We start from the raw sequence: 21,057 nt of genomic DNA on the forward strand, positions 1-21,057 counted from the left end.
GCAATTGACACTTTATTACAAAAATCTTTACATAATGTACATTAATCCTTAAAGCTTTAGATGCAGTTCTCCAAATCTGTCAGATTCATGAAAGTTAAAACTTCAAAGATATGAATAAAATTAATCTTCCAGGAATGGAAGACTAAAACCTACTCTTGACAGGTTGGAAAATATAAATGCCTCTCCTCTCTAGTCTCTCACTCAGCTGGCAAAACATTCTCCAAATACAATATAGCATGAAACTGTGGAGAAAATAAAGGAGTAGCTGTAAAAACCTTTGTTAATGCATCTGAAAGAATGATGAAGGTACTAGACCCTGTAAAAGTAAAAAGGGAGTTCATTCTTAAGGGAGTTGTCTCATGGCAGTAAGTCTGACATACCTAAAGGAAGTCTAGAGAAAGACATGTTCCAAAAACAATTCCAAGTATGACTTTTGGCAAAGTTGAACAGAATTAGAGTAATAGCAGGCCCAGAAAGGTTTTAAGAGAGGCATACTTGCAAAAATGATGACACTTGGACTAAAATGGACCAAAACTACTCAAAATGCTCAAAGACCTCTAAGCGCCCAAATTTCTACAGACTTAGCTGGATGCTTAAAGAGCATATATCCCCATGTCCTCCTCAGACGTAGATAAAGATAGCAATGGAAAAGAAAGAATGACTCAAAGAAGAGTCAAGAATTATACCAACTCTCATCATCATAGCATCTCCATTCGAATAACAGAGTTCTCCACCCTGAATCTTAAGTGACCTATAGGTTGGTTTGGCGAACTAAATTTGATAAAGCAATAGTAAGCCCAGCTTTGAGCCTAGGCCTCAAGAGGTCTTGTGTGCTTTTGCTTCCTCTTTTATTCCAAACACTATGATGTAAACAAGTTCAGGCTAGGCTGCTAGATGATAAAGGAAAAGTATTCTAGCCACCCTGTCACCACAGACCACAGCTACCTAACCTACACAACCAACTTCCAGACAACCTACAAGCTAACCATAGACAAAGAAGATAAGTAGGAAGCAATCAAGTCTGACCTAAATTAAATCAGAAAACCATCTAGCTAACCCATTGACTCATCAGCAATAAACCACTGAATGGAACAAATACCTAAAAGTAAGATCCAAAACCATAAACATCTTAGAAGAAAATGTAGAACAAAAGTTTCTTAACATTGGATTTGACTATGATTTCTTGTCTACAAAATCAAAAGCACAGGCAGCAAAAGAAAAAAACAAATTGGACTGTATGAAAACTTAAAATTTTGTGCATCAAAAGACACTATCAACAGAGTAAAATAGCAATTCAAAAAATGGGAGAACATATTTGTAAATAATATATATGAAAAAAAATTAATATCCAGAATATGAAAAGTATCCCTAAAGCTTAATAACAAAAAATAAATCTGATTTAAAATTGGGCAAAGGATTTAAATAAACATTGTTCTAAAGAAAATATATTAATGGCTAATAAGCATATGAAAAAATGTTCACCATCACTAGTCACTAGAGAAATAAAAAATAAAAAATGAACAAGCAACACAGATGTTAAAGAGCATATGGAGAACTGGGAATCCTGTGCACTGTTCTTGGGATATAAAATGGTTCAGGCTGGAAAAAAACAGTATGGCAACCCCTCAAAAAATTAATAACAATTTACCAAATGATCCAGCAATTCCACTTCTAAGTATATATCCAAAGAACTGAAGCAAGGTCCAAAGAGATATATACACCCATGTTCATAGCAGCATTATTCACAATAGCAACATGTCTAACAATGAAAAATGTACATGTGTGTGCATGCACACACGAACATACGTGTGTGAAATATATTCAGCCTTAAAAATGAAGAAAATTCTACCTAAGCTATGCAGACAAACTCATCAATAATATATTTAAATCTACCTTTTAAGAATTTGACATACAGGGCTGGGGTTGTGGTTCAGTGGTAGAGTGCTTGCCTAGCACATGTGAGACACTGGGTTCAACAGTCAGCACCACATAAAAATAAATAAATAAAATAAAGGTATTGTATCCATCAACAACTAAAAAAAATTGTTTTTAAATTTTACATACAATATTTGAACTTATTTAAGTGGGACAATGTCTAATGATCAAATCAGAGTAATTACCATTTCTGTCTCCTCAAAAATTATCAATTCTGTGTGCTAGAACCTTCAAACTCTTCCAGTTATTCTGAAATGTATAATTAACTGTTGCAAAATATAATCACCATGTTGTGCTATACAACATGAGAACTATACCCTTCCCTCCGTATTTTGGTACCATTATCTATCCTCTCTCTATTCTGAATCCCTATCCCCTTCCTGGCTCTAGTGATCTTTATATTACTTTTTACTTCTATGTGATCAACTTTTTGAGCTTCCACAAATAAATTAAAAATATGCAGTAGCTGTCTTTCTAAGTGTGGCTCATTTCACTTAACATAATACCCTCCAGTTTCACCCACGTTCCTGCATATGACAGCATTTCATATATATATATATATATTACACTCATTAATCGGATGTCCCTTCAATCTCCAAATGGTTCCTGTCACACACTAATTGACCCAAGACAACTTATAAGTTTACTTTTTCACTCTTAAGGAATGTTTATCATTTTTAGGAAATACTAGTAATAAAGTCATTTTAATTTTTATTTTTAGACTTGTTCTTTTTTTAATTTGTTCTTTTTAGATAATATATGACAGTAGAGTGTATTTTGACACATTATACATACACAGAGTACAACTTATTATAATTAGGATCCCATTCCTATGGTGGTACATGATGTGGAGTTATACTACTCATGTATTCATATATGAACATAGGAAAGTTATGTCTGATTCATCTTACTGTCTTTCCTATTCCCATGCCCCTTCCCTTCTTAACCTATATAATATCTATCTCCAAAAATTTGTTCTTTTTACCTTTTGTTTTGTTTTTTGGAAAAAAAATTCTTTATTTTTTTATTCCTCTGAAGATTACCACTCATAAAAAACATGTAGCCGAAATATAGGATTAGGTAGTATTTTATTCACAAAGGACATGGGTATCATAAAAAAAGAAGCATAAGAATACTATCGTCTGGCAGAAGTCTTATTATTAAATAGTCAGTACCATGCTGACTTAAAACACCTGGATGGTAACTGGAAACACAATACACACTGACAAACGTAAGACATCTATAAATTATTGTACTTATCTGTATACAGCAAAACATTCTGATAAATTTAAATATTTCAAAAAAACTATGTACATAGAATTTTCATATTTTCTTGTACTTTAAAATTAAAAGAGGCAAAATAAAAAATAATCAGCTGAAAAGTACAGAGAACACTCAAATTAAAATGGGGATAAACATTTAACCACAATTCACATGAGGCAAGGAACTTTTGGTTTCTCACTTTCAAATAAGACCATGCTGTAATAGGGGCCATATTTTGATGAAACCATTTTTTTCTCTTAATCATTGACAATTAAATAAGACCAGATTCTCCTCTTCTCTTACCAAAAAAGAAAAAATAATGATTAATTGAACTATTTGAGGCTCAAATTTATAGAGATTTGAGCCCTGTAACTGAAGACTACTAAGTAAATATAAAGCTTAACTAAAGATGGTGATATCAAAGCAGATATAATTTAATATAAGACTACATTTATAGTTGGCACATTGCCCTACTACCCCTGAAGATTTGTAGAAATGGTGTTCTTCCTCTATGTTCAATTGAGAATTATTTCTACTAATTGGGAAAAAAGAAACAGTTATTTATTATAAATAATAGCTACAGATAACTCAGTCTCAATTCTAATAATCAGTTTACAAAACATGATACTGTAGCACTCAACAGTTTTTTCCTAGAAGCAAACTATGGTATAATCCACCAAGACAATATCCAACTCTTCTTTAAGATAGTATATTCCTAAAAACTATTTTCAGAATAACTTGTCTTCTCAACATAATGTTAAACTATAGCATTTCAAATTGAATTAACACCCACAATGTGAGAACTACTACCATAGGCATTTCACAGACTTTATCTCATTTAATTCTATCAATAATCCTATGAAGCAAGTATTACTATCTACATTTTACAGTTGGGAAATTTGCCATAGAAAGATTCAGATTCTTAAACAAAGCCTGCAAAATAAAACTCAATCTTCTCACTTCTCACCTATATTCATTCTACTATTTTAGACTAAGTACTTATCTGGCTGTGTCAATAATAAACCAACAAACTATAACCTCACTAAGACTAGATTTTCTATCCTTTGAGAGCCACAGCCGAAGGGGCCCCAGCAAACTTCCAGCTGCCAACTGATTGGCTCCTCTGCGGTGATGCTCATTGGGCTGTTTCCTGGCCCTTCAGATCACGGTGCTGCTCATTGGGGGACTTTTTTTTGGCTCCACCCATGCGACCCAGCCAATCGGCCTCAAGAACAGGAGGAGTGGGGGAAGTTGAGAGGCTTGTGGGAAGCCGGTGGTGGCAGTTGGGCTCTGAGGGGATTCCTGAAGAGCTGTGTGGTGTGGTGTGTGTGTTCTAAAAATAAAGTTCGTTTCTTTTGACAAGTGGCTCCTGAATTAAGCCCAGCCAGACTGCAGCATCTATCAATAAAATTAAAGGGTTGTTGTATATTTCTAAGGGGTAAGTGTGTGTGTGTTGAATCATTTTACAGTCTTTGTACAATTCAGTGGCTTCCAAAAACAAACATAATGTTGTTACAACCATCACCAGAATCTAATTCCAGAACATTTTCATCACCCCCAAAATAAGTACCCATTAATGTCTCCCTCTCCTCTTCCCTTCCCTCAGACCCTGACAACTGTTAATATACTTTCTAATTATATGAATTTCCCTCCCTGAACATTTTATTTAAATGAAATCATACAATATGTGAACTGTAATGTCTGGCTTCTTTAACTTAGCATGTCATCAATGTTTATACATGTATCAATACATCTTTAGAATGTACCAATACATCTTTCCTTTTTATAGCTCAATAATCTTCTCTATGTATGTATGTATGTATGTATGTATGTGTATGTATATGTGTGTGTGTGTGTGTGTGTGTATATATATATATATATATATATATTTTATAATTCATCCATTCATCCATTAGGACATTTGGATTTGCTATGGTCTGAATATGTCTCCCAAAACTCATATATTAAAACTTAATCACTAGAGTGATAGGTTTAAAAGGTGGGGCTTTTAGGAGATGATTAATTATGAAGGCAGAGCCCTCATGGATGAGATTAGGGTCTTTATAAAAGGGTTTGAGGGAGTAGGTTTACTCTCTTTGTTCCATGTGAGAACTCAGGAGGAAGGACCCTTATGGGGCACTAAATGCTGGCACCTTGAACTCAGATATCCTGGCCTCCAGAATGGTGAGATAAAATTTTGTTTCTTATAAATTATACAGTCTCAGGTATATTGTTATAGCAGCACAAATGGACTGAGACAATATTTCCACCTTTTAGCTATCATGAATAGTGCTATATGAATATTCATGCATATGGGCTTGTTGGACTTCCTATTTTTGGTTCTTCTGGGGCATATAATTATAGAATCATATGGTAATTCTGTGCTTAAAATTTTAGGAATGAGTAAACTCTTCACAGCTGAAATACTATTTTACTTCCCTACCAGCAATGGGAGAAGACCCTACTTTCTCAACATTCTTGCCAGGCTTACATCCCTTTTGATTTTTTTTTAAAATCATAGCCATCATAGTAGGTATGAAATGGTACCTCATCGTGGTTTTGTTTGCATTTCCCTAACAATAAATGATGTTAAGTAACTTTTCCTGTGTTTGTTGGCCATCTGTATATCTTCTTGACAGAAATGCTTATCCAAGTCCTTAGTCCATTTTTAAAATTAGGTTATCTTTATGTCGTTGAGTTGTAAGAGTTCTTTATATGTTCTAGATACAAATTCCTTATCAGATATATGATTTGAAAATATCTTCTCCCATTCTGTAGGTTATGTTTTTACTTTCTTAATAACGTCCTTTGATGCACAAAAGTTTTCCATTTTGACAAAGTTGTATTTATATATTCTCTTTTGTTGCTGATCAAATATTATATTAAGAACCCATTATCAAATCATAAAAGACCTCTTTTGGTGAGAAAATTCCATAAAACTTTGCTAATTCCAAAAATAAATTTGTACAATTCTGTTCGTTTTATGTTGAGAATTTGGAACATGTTATATTGGAACATACACTGCATTGCCTTCACTAAGGAAGAAGCAGCATTTAAAATTGGGTTATTATTTTCTTATAAGGTGGATGGCTTGGATCTTTTTATTTTTAATTTTCTTTTAGTTATGCATGAACGCAATATCTTTATTTTGTTTACTTATTTTTATGTGATGCTGAGGATTGAACCCATTGCCTCACATGTATGAGGCAAGCACCCTACCACTGAGCCATACCCCTAGCCCAATGGCCTGGATCTTTATAATATAATGCTACATGGAGAAAGAAATTAGTTTGCAATGAATGGACTGGGAAAAATATATATTAAGTATATCATTCAAAATGATTACCTATAAGTAAGATTACAGGTAAATATTACTTTCTTTCTTGAATTTTAAAAAAATTTTCTACAATATAAATAACTTGTGTGAGCTTAGAAAAATATAAAAGAATTAAAAAAATAAAACTAATATTCCTTAAAAATGAAATTTGTAAATAAGAAGTACTTTCTATACATTCACTTGCTATTATATTTCATCTTCATCTAGTATATGTAATTTGTCAACTATATTCTTTGGTTATCCAATCCCAATAATCACAACCAAGATAAACAGAGTTTCGCTGATGTTATAATAGCATAGTTATTGAATATAAGTAAAATTTATATAAATTCTGAAAATGCCAACCTATTTTTTAAAACTTAGAATGTTACATTTTAAAAGAAAATTCTAGTTTGTTACTTCATTGGTTGCACTAAGGAATCAAAATGTTATGAAATAAGTTAGCAGGGTTTGTAAAAATTAGACTATATTAGTTCTGTTTCTTATCTTGGCTAGTAGCAAAGAGTGGAATAATTGATAAAATAAAGGATGATGTTGCTTCATCAACCCTATTCCAAACCTTCTGTTTATCTATTACTCTAGTTGGGACAGGTTCCCACTGCCTAATGGGCATTACCCTTTGTCATATGATAAGGTGACCGAAATTGACTATTCTCTATGCACTGACCAGTTGCCTTCAGATCCTCAAATATGTCACCCAAATATAAATCAAAAACACAGAATAGATCATGAAGAGCTAATGCTAAATACAAACAAGAAAAAAGCTAAACTAGATTCATAATAATTAAGTATCTCAGGATGACCACATTTCCACATAAGAAGTTCAATGATACAAGATTTGAGAATCTGATTCTTAAAGGATTTTAGTTATGTAATACACAAACAAGTGGAGATTTTTTTTACAGGTTGCAAACTTCTGGATCATAAGTATTTAAGACAGTTGAAAAGGCGTGAAGAGAGAGAGAGAATATATGAATGAATGAATATGAATTTGATTTGTGAACTTAGTACCATAAATATTTTTTATTAGAAGACCACAAAAATAGCCAACAGTTTTCATTTCAGATTTATAGTCACAAATATCAAATGGGCAATCAGTCAATTCAGCAACAGCAAAATATCTAAAATACTTTGTTAATTTGTCCAATATTCAAAATAACTTCACACTTTCTCTTCTTTTCTCAAACCAATTAGCCATCTCCACTCCTCCAACCTAATGACTACACTAAGAAAATAGAAGTAATCAGACACTTAAAATTTTCCCTTTGTACCACCAAAACCATCTACATAACCTTTCTCTACTAACATGAATAAAATATTCACACTCCCATCAAGTCCAGCACTTTCTTTTATGTCTCTGGATGTCATATCTTTCACATTTCCTATAGAATTTATATTCCTCTTTATTTAGCAAATCATCAATTTCTCCCCTACTAGATCTGTGACTTTAGCATACAATCCTCCTCTGATATCTCCAGTCATTAAACTCATCTTTCCCTATATCAACTGCCCTATTTTCTGGTTCTTGAAAGAATTACCTACACGGTTTCTTCTACTTTCTCTCCCAATATTTGTTCCACAATTTACTTCAATCAGGTTTTCTTTCTCCTCCTCTCAATTATAATTGAAATTGCAAAAGTCAAGGTAAGGTGAACTGGAAAGTTACTTTACTAAATCTAACAGATACATTTATTTTTTTCCGTATCTCACAAATAGAATTCAATATTTCCCTCCTGCTTAAACATTTCCATCTACTTCCCACAAAATAGTCATCCGCGATGTCCATGTCACTGTTAGTTTTTTTTTTCATTATGTAATGATTATAATGATATATGATTATAAACTCAGACTATGGAATCCCACAGACCTGGGTTAATATCTTGACTCCATCACTTTTTAAATTCAATTTAGGAAAAGATGTTTACCACTGAGTCTCATGAGGTTCCCCCACAAAGCTCACGTTTAATTCATGTGGGAATGTTCAGAGGTGGATGATTATATTATAGAAGCTATAACCTAATCCATGATAGATTAATAATTTGAATAGATTAGTAGGTAATTGACTTTAGGCAAGTAGGGAATGGCTGAAGGAAGTAGGTCATTGTAAACATGCTAATATATTTCTATTTTAATAACTCTACCATTATCTACTGTGACTAGATTTAATATATTATAAGATTTGGGGAGCTAGCAAAGACAGTAAAGATGATATTTGTTTCCCTATTTAGGAATCACACAAAAATTTTAAACAAAATTTTATTTAAAAGATATTTTACTTATTTTTAAGATTTATTTTTAATTGTAGTTGCACACAATATTTTTATTTACATGTGATGCTGAGGACCAAACCCAGGGCCTTGCACATGCTAGGTGAGCACTCTACCACTGAGCCACAATCCCAGCCCTAAAAGATATTTTAACTTAGGCATTAGAACAGAAACCCTGCACCTAATGAAAGAAAAATGTGGGCCCAAATCTACATCATGTAGGCTTAGAAACTGACTTGCTTAACAAGACTCCTAAAGTTCAAGAAGTAAAATAAAAAATCAATAAATGGGGTGGAATCAAACTGAAAAGCTTCTTTACAGCAAAGCAAACAATCAAGAACATGAACAGAGAGTCTACAGAATGGGAGAAAATCTTTGCTATCTGCACCTCAGATACCACTAATCTCCAGGACATATAAAGAATTGAAAAAAAACTTAACATCCCCCTCCCCGCAAAAACCCCAAATAATCCAATCAATATTTCACAGAAGAAGTTATATACTAAACAAATATACAAAATAATGTTCAACATCTTTGGCAATTAGAGAAATGCAAATTAAAACTATTCTGAGATTTCACCTCACTTCAGTCAGAATGGCAATAATCAAGAATATAAACAACAGTAAATTTTGACAAGAATGCAGGGAAAAAGGTACACTCATACATTGCCGGTAGGACAGCAAATTGGTGCAAGTACTCTGGAAAGCAGTATGAACATTCCTCAGAAAACGTAGAATGGAACCTACCATTTGATGCAGTTATCCCACTCCTCAGTTGATACCCAAAGGACTTAAAATCAACACACTACAGTGACACAGCCACATCAATGTTTATAGCAGCTCAATTCACAATAGCTAAGCTATGGAACTAAACAAGGTGTCCTTGAACAGATGAATGGATAATGAAAATGTGGTATGTATACACAATGGAATATTACTGAGTCATAAAGAAGAATGAAATTATGGCATTTGCCAGTAAATGCATGGAACTGGAAAATATCATGCTGAGTGAAATAAGCCAACCCCAAAAAAACAAAGGCCAAAAAGTTCTCTCTGATATGCAGATGCTAAATAAAATAAGGGCAGGTGGGTGGTTAGAGAGAAATAGAAGTACTTACAGAAGTACTTTGGATTAGAAAAAGGGCAATAAAGGAAAGGGAGTGGGAATGGGAATAGGAAAGATAAGAGAATGAATTAAACATTACTATCCCATGTGCATATATAATTATACAATCAATATAATTCTACATCATCTACAACCAGAAGAATGAGAAATTATACTCCTTTTATGTATAATATGTCAAAATACATTCTAGTATCAATACAAGTAACTAGAACAAATAAAAAATTTAATATTTTAATTCTTTAGGACATAAAAATTTTTAAATATTTTTACAAGGGATTATCTCCTTAAATATTATGTTATCATTTTATCCACAAGAATAGTAAATCTAATTATGTGTAGTATTTGGTTTATTTTAATTCATCAAAGATACTATAAAATATATTTTTATTAGTTTACACAGTTTTATCATGGATAAAAAGAGATTTTTCATTAGGTATCCAGGAATATATAGGAAAAAAGCTTACACACACACACACACACACACACACACACACGGGAGCAGGGGGCTTGCTTTGTGTTATCAAGTAGTTATACACATATGATTTGTGTCAATAAACCTGAATATATAAAATTACTTTAAAAATCCATATAACCACTGTCATGTATAACTAAAAAGAACAAATAAAAATTTTAAAATACATTAAAATGCTACATTTTTTAAAAAGCCAAATGACTCACAAAACTAAAAAAATGAATTGAAGAAAGGCTTTATTCCTCTTATTTTAAAAAAATGACAACTTGAATGATAATATCATTGAGAAATTGATCACAATGAAAAAGAATACAAAATAAAATTAAGAATTCGAATGCTAGAATCACATAGCCCTAAGAATATTCAAATAAATCTGATGCCAAACAAAGAGGCTTTGTTTTCAAAGAATAGAGACAATGATGTGATAAGAGTGATTTTTTATTTTTTCTAACCACTTGAGAATAATTGATCAGATTGCTTCCACAAGTGGTTTTAAAATGAAGTAAAATAAATATAACAAAAACTTATTTAATTTGTGCAACAAGGAAATACTAATTTTTATAACAAAAAAAGACTCTAGAATATTACAAAAATATCTGGGTTTTTCACTGGCCTCTAAAATTATTTCAATTAAGTACTTATCTAAAAAACTATTTTTGAAATAGTAGTTTTATGCTTTCTCCAAAAGCTCTCTACTGTGGTTTAGATATGACTTTGGGGTCCACAAAGGTTTATGTGTTGGAAGCATGGTCCCCAGTGTGGTAATGGGAGAGAAACTTTTAGGAGATGGGGCTTAGTAAGAGGTTGCCTGATCACTGGAGATGATGCCTTCAGAAGGGATTAAGGTAGCTCTAACAAGAACAAACTGCTATAATAGCTTGAGTTTAACCCCTGAGCCTATCTCTGGCTTTCTGTTTGGTGATATGATTTCTTCCACCAGTATTTATTTATACCACTTCCAGCTGTTATGAGGTGACTTGGTTAAGGAGGGGCACTTACCAGAGTCTGCATCATGTTGTTTGAGCTTATAGCCTCCAAAACTGTGATCTAAATAAACTTTCTCTTTATAAAGTTACTCTGCATCAAGTATTTCATTGTAGAAAAATAAATAGACTAATACATGCTTAAAACATCTGAATGCAAACTACAAGTGTCTTTATGCGTTCCCAAAACAATTCTGGAAAATCATCTATCAACCTATACCAATTTTTTTCCACTAAAGAAAAAACAAGAACCCATCTAGAAATTTTCTGAACCTTAAGTAATTAATCCAAATGCCAAAAATAAGTTAGTATCTTGATGAAGGACTGTTGGGAACAAAGCTTACTTTATAAAGCATCTGATAATAATTAGTGAGTAAAAAGCCCAAAATACTATGGAATTCTTCTTCAGAAGACAAAATTGTAGGGGAAAAAAGAATATTTACTATATATTTTTTAAATCTGATCAATAAGTGATACTGCATTATTTTTTAATTTTTTATGTGTTCTTTTTAGTTATACATGACATTAGAATGTATTTTGACATATTATAGATACATGGAATATACCTCCCATTCTTCTGTTTATACATGGTGTAGACTTACACTGGTCGTATATTCACATATGAACATAGGAAATTTATGTCCCATTCATTCTACTGTCTTTTCTATTCACATACCCCCACCCCTTCCTTCATTACCCTCTGTTTAATCCAAATTTCTATTCTTTTCTCCCACTCCCTTACTGTGTGCAAATATCCATGTATCAGAGAGAACATTCAGCCCTTGGTTTTGGGGGATTGGTTTATTTCACTCAGCATGACATTCTCCAGTTCCATGCATTTACTGGCAAATGCCATAATTTTATTCTTCTTTATGGCTCAGTAATATTTCATTATATATATATATATATATATATATATATATATATATATATATATATATATATATATACACATACCACTTTATTTATCCATTCATTTGTTGAAGGGCACCTTGGTTGGTTTCACAGCTTAGCTATTGTGAATTGAGCTTCTATAAACATTGATGTGGTCATGTCACTATAGTATGTTGTTTTTAAGTCCTTTGGGTATACAATAAGGAGTGGGATAACTGGGAGATTGCATTCTTGTTGCCATATCTAGTATTAAAAATTAATAATAAAATTTTAATTTTTTTGTAAGACATGAGAATATGACTATCTTTAAAAATCACTTGCAAGTTAACAGATGTTCAAAAAAATACAAGTGGAAGGATGTATAAGCAAATATAACACTGGTGTAAGTATTGAAATTATGTCTGATCTTAATTGATATTTTCCCTTAACCTTTCTGAATCTTTATTATAAAAATGTGCAGTTATTTTAGTAACAAAAGTAAATTTAAGTTATCAAGAGAATATGCAGAAATAAATTCACTATATATATTAGATCAATTAAAATACAATGGTTGGGGTACATAATGAGATACATTATAATAAAACTATCAAAAGTTAAAGACAGAAGTTTAAAAGTAGCAAGAGACAAATGGTTTGTTATATACAAAGGAAACACTCATAGGACTCTGAACAGACTTTTCAGCAGAATTTTGCAGATCTGAAAGGATTAGCTGATATACTAAAAATACAGAAAGACTAAATAGTTAACCAAGTATACTATACCTAGCAAACCTGTCCATCAAAAAAGAAAGGGAGGGCTGGGGTTGTGGCTTAGCAGTAGAGTGGCACTAGGTTCGACCCTCAGCACCACATAAAAGTAAATAAACAAAATAAAGGTATTGTGTCCACCCACAACTAAAGAAAATACATAAAAAAGAAAGGGAGTTGGAAAACTTTCTTACACTAGTAATAGCCAAGGTAGAATATTACCACCAGACTTTTCTTATTAAAAAATGAATAAACAAACAATAAACAGATGCCAAAAGGAACTCAAAAAGTTGAAACAAAAGGATATTAAACAGTGACATGAGAATATAACAACATATGAAACTTGTTGGCAAAGATAAATATATATATTTATTATATAAATATATATATATCATACACACACAAAATTATTTTATGATCATATTGGTAGGCAAACCAATTATAATCATATAGAAATCAAAAGATAAAAGTATTTTTAAAAAACTACAACTAAATTATATTAATGAATACATAACACAAATAGTGGTAGATTGCTACATCGATAATATATGTGAAGAGGACAGGCAAAAAGTAGAAAGTTCTTGCGTGCAAGATAAGTTATCAGTTTAAAGTGAAATAATGTAAGTATTTTATATAAGCTTCCAGGCAACATAGAAAAAAAAACATACAAATTACACAAAAGAAAAAGAGAAAGAAATCAAACTGAGAAAAATGGGGTAAAAAAGGAAGAAAGGAATGTTAAAAAAAGAGAGAGAGAAAGAAGGGCAGAAGAACCACAGGATAAACAGAAAATAGGTAATAAAATGGCAATGATAAATTCTTTCTTATCAATAATTACTATAAATGCAAATGGGAAAACTAACCAATTAAAAGATACAGGATGATTACATGAAAAACATACAAAATCCAAAATCTCGGACAAGTAAAAAAAAAAAAACATACAAAATCCAATCTTATGGTGTATGTAGAACATGGTTTTGATTTAACAAAATACATAAGTTAAAAGTGAAGAAATGGAAAAAGCTATTCAGTGTAAATAAGAGATAAAAGAAAACAGGAGTGGCTATACTTATTCAGAAAAAGCAGATTTTATATAAAAAATTGTCTCTAGAGATTAAGAAGATCATTACATAAAGATAATGAATCAATTCAATACACAGGTATAACAATTATAAACATATATACCTAAATATGTAAAGCAAATATTGACAAATCTAAAAGGAGAAATTGGCGACAATACCATAATAGGAGAGTTCATTACTATACTTTCAATAGATGATCCAGACAGAAAAACAAACATCAAACTTGAACAAAACTATAGACCAATGGACTTAACAGACATTTTATATACAGAACTTTTTTTCTGAAAGCAGAAAATGCATGTTTTTCTTAAATGCACACAGAACATTTCCCAAGATAAACTATGTGTTAGGTCATAAAACAATTTATTTTATTTTTATTTTGAAGTACTGGAGATTGAGCTCAAGGGTGCTTTACAACCAGGCTATGCCACCAAACTTTTTTATTTTTTATTTCATGACAGTTTCAGTAAGTTTCCCTTGGCTGCCCTCAAATTTACAATCCTCCTGCAGCAACTTTCCAAGTACCTGGGTTTACATGCATCCACTACCATGACCAGCTCACAAAAACACATTTTAACAAATTTAGGAAAAGCAAAATTATACAAAGTATCTTTTACAACAACAATGGAAAGAAACTAGAACCCAACACCATCAAAAAAAAAAAATGTTGGAGGGAACAAAATGGAAATGAGAAAAAATGAAAACATGATTTACCAAAATTATGGAATGCAGCAAAAACAGTCTAAAGAAAGCTTAGAGCAATAAATGACTACATTTTAAAAAGAAGTATCACGGGCTGGGGTTGTGGTTCAGGGGTAGAGCCCTCGCCTCTCACATGCAAGACCCTGAGTTCGATCCTCAGCATCACATAAAAATAAATGAATAAAATAAAGGTATTGTGTCCAACTACAACTAAAAAATAAATTTTTAAAAAAAGAAATATCTCAAATACACAACCTAACTTTACACTTCATAAGACTAGAAAATAAAAACAAACTAAATGCAGGGTTGGCATAGGAGCTACCAAAGATCTAAGCAGAAATAAACTAATTAGAAAATAGAAAGAAATCAACAAATAGATTCAAGTAGTAATCCTCAAAAAGAACAACAACAAAGAAAACCCACAACCAGTACTGAAAAATCTTCATGGCTTCACATGAAGCTAAATTCTACCACACATTCATAGAAGAATTTATACCCATCCTCCTTAAACTCTTCCTAAAAACTAGATGAGAGAAAATACTTCCAAACTCATTTTCTGAGGCCAGTATGACCAAAAAAAAAAAAAAAAGTCAAAGACACCACAAGAAAACAACAGGCCAATATCTCTAATGAACACTAATGAAAAGAATTCTCAATAAAACATAAGCAAACCGAATTCAACATTACAGAAAGAATATTATACACTATGAAGTGAGATTTATACCCGTAATACTAGGCTGATTTCACATACACAAGTCAATCTTTGTGATACACATCATAAAATAAAAAATAACAACCACATGAACATCCCTATAGAGGCAAAAAAAAGTCATGTGACAAAGTACAACATTCTTTCATGATAAAAACTATGGATAAACTAGTTACAGAAGGAAGTTTCCTCAATGTAACAAAGATCATTTGTAAAAAGCCCACAGCTGACATCATAATTAATGGGGGGGAACAACAACTTTTTCTGTTAAGATCTGATACAAGGCAAGGATGCTTGCTCTTCTCACCTCTGTTCCTCATAGTAAATAGTAACAACAGCAATCAGAGAAGAAAAAGAAATAAATGGCATCCAGATTGGAAAGGATGACAAAATTATTCCTGTTTATAGATGACATGACCCTGGAAACTACACACACACACACACACACACACAGTTAAATTAAAAATTCAGTAAAGTAGCAGGAAAAAGATTTCAAGAAACAAAAATCAGTTATATTTTTGACACAAATAATGATCTATCTGAAAAAGAAATCAAGAAAATAATCCCATATACTATAGCATGAAAAAGAATAAAATACTTGTCAAATGTCAAATGGATTCCCACTATTAAAACTATAATGCAGCAATAAAAATATTTTTAATACTCTTTTAGTTGTAGTTGGACATAATACCTTTATTTTATTTATTTATTTTTATGTGGTACTGAGGATCAAACCCAGTGCCTCATACATGCTAGGCAAGTGCACTACCACTGACTCACAATGCCAGCCTCTAACATTACCTTTAAAGAGATGCACACCTATAATCTGAATGACTCAGGAGGCTGAGGCAGGAGGATCAAAAGTTCAAGGCCAGCATCAGCAATTTAAGGAAGTCCTAAGCAACTTACTAAGACCCTGTCTCAAAATAAAAAATGAAAAAAAACTGGGGATGTGACTCACTGGTTAAGCAACCCTGGGTTCAATCCCCAATATAAAAACAAAAAATTTCAAAATATTTCAATTTCTATAATAAGAGTTTGTGGTTTGATTATCACACTTTATTTTTTGAGACATCTATCCTAAATAAATCTGAGGATATTTTTCTCTTCAAGTAATATAGCATATTTCTTTGTCAGTGATGTAATATAGTCCTTTGTTAATAAACGTAGACTCAACAGAACTGATATCATTATTTTACTTTATTACTTTACTTACTCCATAACAGTAAATAAGTGTCTCACTAAAAGTGTAAAATTTTTTCACCTTAATCAAATAAAAAGAAGAGAAAAATAAAATTTAGAATCCAAATAACTCTAATTTAAGAAAAATAATAACTAAACTTTGCATTTTATAATGTACTCAACATCCTGAAATGTATTCATATTATAGGATCAAGTACTAAATTATTAAATAAGTAAAATGATATAGTACCCTACCAATGAAGATAACACAACACAGGACTCTGAAATAAACCTAATAAATATTTGAATGACAAATCTGAAAAAATTATTTAACCTCTGTATTTCCTCTACTTCTCTATTTATAAAGTACAGATAATAACAATTCATACCTAAAAGGATATTTTAAGGGTTAAGAGATAATATCATGTCTAATACTAAGTAAATAGGAGAAAAAGTCCCTTTTTCATTCTTAATAAAATGAATTGTACATTTTGGAAATAAAAATGAAGATCTTTACCTCAGAAACTGGTATAAAGATATCTAAGTTTACTCAAAGTCATAATTATTGGTCCAAAAAGTACCTTTCACAGCCTAAGTATAATTCAGTTTTTAGCATCAAGAAAAATGAAAGATCTCATCAAGGTAATTTTATCCCAGTTGTTGCTAAAGAAAAAAAGCAGAATGAAACACAATAATTCTTTCTTAAAAGATATATGATAAATTGTTAAATCCTCATATTAACTAAATATAATTGCATTGATGGATATGAAATAAGAGCAACATGTAAATATTTCAATGCTTTTAATATTTACATTAGAATATTCAAAGTTAAAGTACTGATGTCATTCAGAATTAGCAATATTTGTTACATATTCACTATAAGTAAACAAAAAAAAAAATTCAACAATCTATAATTAGCCTGGAACTAGTTAAACTATAACCTAATAGAGCTATTCAATTTTCTTGGGAGTTATCTTATTCCCTTTTCTCATAAAGAAAATACTGTAAGTGACAGAATGTAATGAAAAAGTCAATAGTATAGAAGGATTTTTTAAAAAATTCATTTTGGCAAATGATCACAGACAAATTAACAAAAGCTAAATGATGATTTCATTTATTTGCTCTATCCACATCTGATTAATAGGCATTAATTCTGTTGATAGAAACGAGAAATCTATTGTTATATACAGATTAGAAATGTAAACACTTTGCATTTCCCATAACTACTGACTTCACAAGTTATTTTGAATGTTATTTCAAATAACACTGAATGCCTGAAAAGGTTAGGTAAGCAAAGCGCTCTACTGCCCTCTAACGAAACAAACCAAAAAATAAAAAAATAAAGAAGAAGGAAAAGAACAGAGGGAAAAAAAAAAAAAACTTCAGAAAACTTGTTTTGAAGTATATGTACAACAAGAAAATAATCTTATTTTGCAAAAATGAAATAGACAAACACTAAGACAATTAACTGAAAACAACCTGAAAATATATCAAAATTCTGTAGGAAAGCTACAATCACCCAGTTTCATGATAAAATTAGTAGCAAAACAGGAAAGCCTTGAGACAGAAATGTTCTAAGAGAAAGGAGACCACAGTCCAACAATGTTATCTAGTATGATAGCAATTAAAATGTAGCCTTCATTGTAAGCTACATTTTTCATGTGAATGTTGGAAGTGAAAAAGAAGAAAAAGAGCTCCTTTAAACTACTCTTCAGTGAATTACAGTAAGTTTTCAGTTCAACAGCTCAAAAGTAAACAATATCAAAATACTTTCTTACAATTTACTCTGACTCTAATGCTCTCCAAAGCAGTTTAATATATGCATATTTGTAGGATAACTAAATTTAAAAGAATTTTATACTTTTAAATTTAAAGTCTAATGCTTCCTGTCTTAAACACCAATTTAGTACTTTATAGTACTTTGCATCATAAACTAAACAGTAATTTTTAATCTTCCTTTCTAAAAATATTAGTTTGAAAAACATGCTCCATGACAGAATATTCTTTCTATTTAATATTTTACTTTATTATTTTTACTTAATATTCTTTTTATTTCTTTTATTTAATGTTCCAATCTGTCAATAATTCTGAATTTTCATTTCTGCACAAAGCAAATGTGATGGTTTAGATATGAGATGTCCCCAAAAAACTTACATGTGAGACAATATAAGAACATTCAGAGATGAAATGATTGGGTTATGAGAGCCTTAAACCAACCAGAACATTAATCTACCTAAAAGGATTAACTGGGTGTTAACTGTAGGCAATTAAGATGTGGTTAGAGGAGGTGGTCACTGGGAGTGTACCTTTGGGGTTTATATTTTGTCTTTGTTGAGCAGAGCTCTCTCTCTGATTCCTGATAGTCATGTCCTGAGCTGCTTCCCTCCTCCACACCCTTTCGTCAGTCATGATGTGCCTCACTTTGGGCCCAGAGCAATGGAGCTGGCCATATAGACTGAGAGCTCTGAATACCTGAGCCCCACATAAACTTTTCCTTTTGTAAAATTGTTTTTGTCAGGTCTTTTGATCACAGAAACAAAATAAAGCTGACTAAAACAACAAATATTGGGGGAAAAAGAAATACATGGTCCTTAATATGTAAAAATTAACATCAAGGAGTTGGATGAAGTAAGAGGATGAAGAATAGAATACAGGTAATAAAACAGAAAAATGTAAACAAAAGAAAAAAGCAAAACTTCTAGAAGGCAGTTCACTGAGCGAAACAGGTATAGTATTTAACTGTCCTTTACAGATAGGTACAGCATCACAGGAAGGTAGCAAATTTCTGTGCAGGTTGGCAGTGTCTGTTGCTCAGGAGATAGAAGCAACAAAACCCAAATCTACACAATGCCATAGAAAAGAGAGGCAAAACAGACATCAAGTCACTGAAGTCTGCATAGAAGATGAAAAAGACATATCCTGTATATTTGGGTGAGCTATTCTTCCTGTGTCTGTTAATGAAAATGGTGTGCTGTAGCTCTAATAATTATAAGGCTAATGAATGTGCATATATAATGATATTCATTCAAAATTTCAAAATAGCAACACAGAAAAACATAAATGTACTCGAAGCCCATATCTCAAATGAGTTGAGCTTCACATCTGTATTGACTTCCTGAATAATATGAATTTAAAATATGGCTGTTCTATTACAAGCATTACTCATTCATTCCCTCTGTCTAAAAATATAACAGATACATAGGCATATTGTGAAGCTATAATAAAGGAGCAGGGAGGACTTGAGCATCCCAAAGTCAAGCACTGTAAAGTCATAATGCTTAAAGTATCTCCAATATATGGTCAAAACAGTATGTTTTCAATCTATAAAATGCTTCTAGCAATTTATACTCAAACTTAACATACTATAGTCAAAAGGAATAAAACAAGATACTCTGAGTATGTATGTATATACAGATATACATATTCTATTCATGAAATAGCCTAGTTTACACCAGGGCATTCCAGATCATTTTCCTAAACTTAAAGAAATGCCTCCCCAGTTCATAGAAGAAAAAGGGACTTTGTGGGCTGTCCTTTTTCTCCCAAATTCCCAGCAAGCATAAATATTAAAAGTATGATCAAGGAAAAAAGGGAGTAAGAATCAAGAAATTAGAAAAGAAAAAGTAATAATCTCATTAGGAAATAAATTTAGTGAGAATTTTGGCCTAAAACAAGGGTATTTGTTTATTTATTTAAACCCTCAAAAGTGTTACTGATGATGTTAGCAGCCAGCACTTACTGAGCATTTACCATAATAGCAAGCAATGGACTTTACATACACTAGGCATTTAATCTTTACAAAAATTATGTGAAATAGAAACAATTATCTCCATTATGTAAGTGTAGAAATTGACACAAAGATTAAGTACCATAACCAAGATTACACCCCTCTTAACTTGCATAATATACCAGTTTGACTTTTAACCACTAAGTTTATATTACTTCCCAGTAAAAACATGAAATGACATTTTGAAACACTACAATAAGCTAATAAATTACACATAAGATCTAAATTGCATAAAATTTTGTAGTCATAAAACTTAGATTAGCTCCTGGTTCTAGTTTTTTAAAGACACATATGTGCATAATGCAAAAAACAATAGGGAAAGATGTAATAAACACTGCCAAAGAATGTTGTAATAAACATTGCCAAAGAAGTATCATTTCCACCCTTCAATGGCCATCATAAATGCTGTTCTTCTCTAATCACATTCAGCCATTGTAAACAATATCTCCTTCCTCAGATCTTCCATAGCACTTCAGTCTCAACTGTTTATCTTCAAATGAAATAAACTCATATAAGAAACAGCAAACAATAGATCCTACACCATATATATGCAGTTTAAACCATAAAACACCC

The 21,057-nt window shown here is 31.5% G+C and overlaps 1 protein-coding gene across 2 annotated transcripts in view; it reads right to left on the reverse strand.

The window, feature by feature from the left end:
• The window catches only part of Commd10 (COMM domain containing 10), a 201,311-nt gene that overhangs the window by 147,906 nt on the left and 32,348 nt on the right, over positions 1 to 21,057 (reverse strand). Inside the window, exon 6 of one of the 2 annotated variants that reach the window (XM_040272317.2) lies at positions 20,356 to 20,974. The exons of the other annotated variant lie outside the window; for it this stretch is intronic. Within the exon in view, the coding sequence (XP_040128251.2) occupies positions 20,963 to 20,974 (12 nt within the window). The 3' untranslated portion in view covers positions 20,356 to 20,962. Of the gene's footprint in view, positions 1 to 20,355; positions 20,975 to 21,057 lie in introns of those variants that run through there. 2 annotated transcript variants of the gene reach the window in all.

This window comes from Ictidomys tridecemlineatus, chromosome 1 (assembly GCF_052094955.1).
Source record: "Ictidomys tridecemlineatus isolate mIctTri1 chromosome 1, mIctTri1.hap1, whole genome shotgun sequence".
In the NCBI taxonomy this organism is placed as follows: domain Eukaryota; kingdom Metazoa; phylum Chordata; class Mammalia; order Rodentia; family Sciuridae; genus Ictidomys; species Ictidomys tridecemlineatus.